The sequence below is a fragment of the Cystoisospora suis genome, assembly GCF_002600585.1.
Source record: "Cystoisospora suis strain Wien I chromosome Unknown contig_225, whole genome shotgun sequence".
In the NCBI taxonomy this organism is placed as follows: Eukaryota; Apicomplexa; class Conoidasida; order Eucoccidiorida; family Sarcocystidae; genus Cystoisospora; species Cystoisospora suis.
The window spans coordinates 1-5,808 of NW_027153027.1; the positions used below are offsets into that span (position 1 = coordinate 1).

General features: G+C 47.2%; 1 protein-coding gene across 1 annotated transcript in view; it reads left to right on the top strand.

Moving 5' to 3' along the window:
• CSUI_000595 (wd g-beta repeat-containing protein) overlaps positions 1 to 5,808 on the top strand; it is a 10,261-nt gene continuing 4,453 nt past the window's right edge. The window contains exons 1-4 of the mRNA XM_068060829.1: positions 1 to 1,278; positions 1,934 to 2,307; positions 2,765 to 3,750; positions 4,440 to 5,767. Coding sequence (XP_067927191.1) covers positions 94 to 1,278; positions 1,934 to 2,307; positions 2,765 to 3,750; positions 4,440 to 5,767 — 3,873 coding nt within the window. The 5' untranslated portion in view covers positions 1 to 93. The remainder of the gene's footprint in view (positions 1,279 to 1,933; positions 2,308 to 2,764; positions 3,751 to 4,439; positions 5,768 to 5,808) is intronic.

A 5,808-nucleotide genomic window follows, 5' to 3' on the forward strand; every position in this document is an offset into this window, starting at 1 on the left:
AGAAGAGAAGAAGCGAAGATCACGAAAGAGCTAGAGCTCTCTTTACATGGAGAGAGAGAAGAAAGATCTGGGGGAAGCGAGAGAGAGATAGAGATGGGAGGTGATGGAGAGGAGGATAGAGAAGCAGAAGAAGAAGAAATAGAAAAGAGAGAAAGACAAAGAAGAAGGAGAAGGCTAGAAGAGATGGGAGAAGAGCTGCAAGATGCTAAAAGAAAAGGAGAGGAGGAGGAGAGTGCACATGGCACACAAGATGAAGAAAGAAGGAGAAGAAGAAGATCTCGATTCGGTTTCATTGGTATCTTAGCTACACCTGATGGAAAGAACGTCTTTCGATCGGAGAAAAGTTTATCTGTGAAGAAGGAGGATGGAGAAAGACAGGGGGGTGTACATACACCTAGTCAAATGGAGATAGAGGATTTAGGTAGAGAAGCCGCAGAAGAGATACGACAACTTGCTGGCGATGCCGTTCTCCACGCCATCAAGGATCAAGTCACACACGGATGGAAGAATCTTAAGAACAATAGAAGAGTCGAGCATACAATTTTAGCAGAGGGAGAATGGAGAGACGACGGAAAAGAGAGAGATCGTGTTGCTATCGGACCTCCTGAAGGTGAAGAATCAAGCACCGAAGCATCGAGAGAAGATTCCCAATCAAGCCCTTCACCCCCTCAGATGGGTTCGTTATCTGTCGACTGTTCTTCGTCGTCATCTATTCGGCTGGTCAAACCTTCTTCATCTTCTTCTCATCATCCTTTACAATCCTCTTGTTCATCTTCTTCTGCCTCTGCTCCGATAACGCTGTTAACCACGGCGTCCTCGCGTCCTGAGTGCGGATTATGTGGAATAGTCCACACCTGCGAGCTATGTAGATCTTCGTTGGAACACTTCCTTACCGTTGACCATCGATTTCTGAATGTCCTCGAAGCTTTAGATGGAGAGAGTGAAGAAGAAAGATCACAGATTCTTCAGCAAAAAGTATCACAGAATCGTCTGGATACACCAGTCGTCTCTATTGAACTGGGAGAAGTTGTAGGACCATTTCTCCCTCATGTGAAGTTGAATACTGTCAAGTGTCCAGGCGGAGGAAGCAGTAGTAGTAGTAGCAGCAGCAGTCGAAGAGATCTTCGAAGAGAGGGAAATAGCTCTTCTTCGTCGCGGTGCGGAGGTGCAGGGGGGGGGAGCGGCCATCAGGGAGGTGTATGGATGCATGTGAGATGCCTTATGAGTATGACTCAACTAGATGTTGATTGTCATGCCAGAGGCTTCACCAATCTTAAGGTACTTCCAGAAGTTGGCTTCTCTTTGATCAAGCCTAGACGTGACCCGTTCTATAGTATCAGAGTTTACAGCAGTGAAACGCTCCTTCTTATTTTGTCTTTTCAAAGCATGACTCTTTCAATATCTCGATGCTAGCCAGCTCTCTCTTCCCCCATTGTGTATGTCGAGCTGTTATGCGTTCTTTCTCTCTGACCACTCCATTTCACGTCTCTCTCTCTACTTGCTTCCACTGTGTGGTGTACTACGTACGCAGTGCGGGGTGGTGTACATGCAGGGGATGAATCGTCATATCTTTGCTTTCTAATAAGAAGATCAGCTCTTGGGTAGGCATCTCCCTTGTGCCTATTTCTTGCGTCCTCCATATCGCTCTAGGTGTATGCAAAGGCCCTTTCGCTTTTCTTGACAACAGCATAGATCGGTATATTTCTGTTGCTGCATGCATCTCTCTCGTCCTTGGCAAGACTTGCGTGCTGGTTTGTCTTTATTCCTCTCCTTAGTATAGCCAGGGATTGTAAGACACCACTGTATTCACATAGTGTAACACGTATATCTTCCGTCCATTCAGGATATGCTGCTTTGAAGTAGGAGTGTGTCATGGCTTTTGATGACTTGCTTTCTCTTGTTTTTCTTCATTTCTCTTTCTGTCTCGATTCAGACTCTCTTAGAAGAATCGCTGCAGCGTCGGTGCGGATTCTGCGGACTGAAGGGAGCAACCGTTCAGTGTGTCTCGTGCCCGCGGTTCTTTCACTATCCTTGTTCTTTGAAAGCGTATTACTCATCTGGGGTGTTATCTCACACGAAAACTGTGGAGAACATGCGTCGTGATGGCGGCGGTCATGGTGAACTCCACAACGGTGGCTGTCTCCTAGAAGAGGAAGGAAAGGCTATCAATGAGGACGATGAAAAGAAGAAGACCTCCCTCAAGACATCCAAACTCTCTGCGTTAGCTGCTGCGCAGAAACTCTCTCCTTATCAGCGAACCCGCTGTCTACCGGATTCTCTCTACTTTGGTCGTTATCTCTGTTTCTCGTAAGTTGTCGTCCCGGAGAGATGACTGAATAGTCGTTCCACTGCTCTCTCTGCTATCGGATTAGATAGCTTCTCAATACCTGTGTCAGTGTTTGAGATTGGAGATGTCAAGGGAGGATGTCTCTTGTAGTAGACATGCTTCCTAGTGCACACACACGTGCTGCCGCTGGTACCGGAACGTTTTTCATTGAGGGTCTTCGTTTCTCCCTGCCGTGTCTTCGTCAGACACTGTCCCTCCATCCCTCCTTCGAGGGCCTGTGTGGTAGATGTCGGTCTTGTATCCTTCTCCCGTGGGTAGATTGCATTCGCAGTTCACCTTCTTGGCGTGCGTGTACATTCCTAGGTGGATCGGCACTAGTTATGGTTGTATAGTTGTGTTCGTGCATGCGGAGAGAAAAATAAGAAGGAGTCCGAGTGCGGTTGTTTTGCTTTTCTGTTTGTCCCTTGGTCTTCTTAGATGTCGAAAAGCACGTCATGAAGCAGATGTTCTAATCCCCTATCTAACAGGAGAGGTGTTTCTCTCTGCACAGACGCGTGCATGGCTCTCATCCTCGCATCGATGTATACTGTCGGGTGCATGTCTCTTTGGAAAAGTTCTTCCTTATCAAGGAGGGAGAAGTAAATCAAGTAACTCTTTGACGAAATATCAGGATTCCCCACAGCAGCCTCTTCCTCCGGTAGGAGCTTATTGCCATCGAGAGACTGTCACCGCCGCTTGCACTATAGAGACAGGTGTGAATCGACTTCAACTCACTCCGAGTGACGGCGGGGGTGGTACACAAACCGACACGGCCAAGTTTGTAGAAACAGGGGACAATGCCAAGAGTCTTTTCTCGGATGAAGAGATGGTAGAGAATGAGTATAAGGTTTCTGTGGAAGCGGTCCGCAGAGGAGAAGAAACGTCGCAAGAGAAAGAAGAGCGTCTTCTTGAGTCCTGTGAAGAGATACAGAGCAGGAATAAAGACACGGGGAATGTGAGGGAGGAGAATGAGGGAGAGAATACAGGACTAACAAGTGACCGTGCTGTGTCTTCAAACGGGCGTCTAGGAGAAGAATCGAGAAGGAAAGAGACGGAGAGAAGTTGTGTGAAAGAGGGACGGATGATAGAATATGATGCTGTGGCTCTCTTTCAACGAGCCTTTCCCGTTCTGTTAAATGGAGAAGTAGATGAAAAGAAAGAGATGAGGCATGAGAATATCAGAAGGCTGTCTACGTTACTTCTGTCTTGTTCATATGAAGACAAAGGCCGACATCCCCCCCATGGGCCACCGTGCTGCTTTACAAGTGTTGGAGTGTACGTCCCGCAGCTAGGTGATCTCCTTAGATATTTTCCTCAGCTTCATCAAAACCCTGTTCTACCTCATGATCGCATTCAAGTCTGGCAGCCTGAGCTCTTTCTCCCATGTGATGTTTTTGTTGAAGGTCTCTCTTTTGAATTTCCTGGTAAGACATGCGAAGAAAGAAAGGAGGGAGAAAGAGAGAGATAAAGTCTTCTTTTTTCTTGTGTGAGGGATCTGAGGAAAGGAAGAGAGAGAACTGGTGGACGAACTTCTCTTTCATCCTAGGTACCTTCCTTCCCCATAGTGAACTCTTTTTCTTCTGTAACATGCAATCAAAGACACAGGGAACGCCTTTGCTTGACTCAGTTGACGGTTCTATACTTGGACGAACCAACATTCTCTCTAACTGTAGTCAACAGAGAAGTTCCATGTTTCGGTAACCACATACAGATGTATATATACCTCTTCCTCAACGGGTTTGCACGCAGGGGTCGTTGATAGGGAGAAAGCGCGTTGCAGATAAACGCGTTTCTCTTCCAGCAAAGAAAAAACTTGTCTTGGTATTCTCTCTCTTCTCCTCTCTTCTTCGTCTTTTGTTTTTGTCGAAGTGCATTCTAATGGCTCGAAGAGAGCGGTACTGTATGTATGTACACAGACTGGTGGAGGAGAAGCTAAACAGAAGATGTCTTTTCATTCCTTTCTTTTCTGTACACATGTCTTATGTGCATGGAGTTAAGGGTTGAGACGTGTCGGAGGCGGGTTTACAGGTTGTGAAGAACAACGTGAAAGATTCGGCCTTTGTATTTCTCTGCGTTTGAGTGTGGTGGCGTCTCTGGCGTCTTTTCTACTTAGGTCTTCCTGTGGACGAAGAGCTGCCAATGATCACTGCTGTCTTGACACTTCAAGTTCTGCGTCCGATAGCTCTTCGTGGTCGAAGATTTCAAGTTCATTTCTCTCCTTCTTGTGACGGAGGTGCAGATTATCTCGTTCCTCTCCTTGATGTAAACCGGGGATTGTTACGGCTTCTTCAGTTCAAGGAAGGTGAAGGATGTCGAGCATATATGGATGGCCGCTTCTATACAGGTTATGTTAGTTGCGTTGCAAGAGGGCCTCCTAGTCTTCTTGAAGCATTACGAAGTGATCGTATGGAGAAGAGCTCTTCTTCTATGTCTTCTTCAAGTTCGGCAGTGTCTTGTTCTTCCTCGTCATCGTCGTCGACAGCTGCTGCTTCTCTGCGGGGACTTTCTTCGACTGCACATCCATCCATGCTAGCGGGCGCCGCGGCTCTATCTCGAGCCGAGGCGATGAAGAAACAACAACGGCAAGACACGGACCGTACGGTAAAGTCAGAAGAAGGAGAAAAAGAACGAAACACTGCTAATAGCACACAGAGAGGAGACGGAAATGCACGCGAAGTAAGCCGTCCTCTTGCTCGTGAAGAAGTACACAGGCACTCTGCAGTAGACACCTTAAGGATGCTTCCAAAGCGCGTAGACGCTGGATCTGAAGAGGGGAAAAGAGCTGAGACAAGTGCTACGGCCTCGTCCTCTTGCTCGTCTTCTCACGGATTTCCATCTCATCTCGAAGAGACTCATCTGCCGCCGTTGCATGCAAGCGATGAGGCGGTGAATACACATACTGGTAATGTCTCTCTCAGTTCTGCCTTGGAGAGAGAAACCGGCGCATACGAACAACAGGAGGGAAGAGTACCAGCTATCGACAAGGATGATAACAATAGGAGGGTGGCGTTGTGTGACTCAGAGAGAGAGGAGGAAAGAGAGAAGTTCGCTCTCAATGCTGCTATTGCTTTAGGGAAGTGGCCATCTTTCTCGACCCCTGGCGTAGTGAATTGCGGGAAGCTGCTTGCAAAGATTCGAAGAGAGTTGAATACAAAGACGTCATTGAAGAGCATGAATGAGAAGGAGAAGAAGAACAAAGACCAGAGATCTCCGGGTGACTCCTCTGACCCTGAAAGGAGTGCGAGTTGTTCATCTATAAGAAAAACACACCGAGAAGGTATGAGCAGGAGTCTTTTCGACGATGATCATGAAGAAAAAGAGACACAGAAGGAGGAAACACCTCTTGACGGAAGGAAGTGTATGTTGAATCAGTGGGAGAGGCGAGAAGAAGAGATTTTAGCGTGGCTAGCACGTGCATCATTGGGGCTTGAAGCCATACAAGTCCGTTATTGTAGTGAGGACGAAGATGAAGAAGAGGAAGA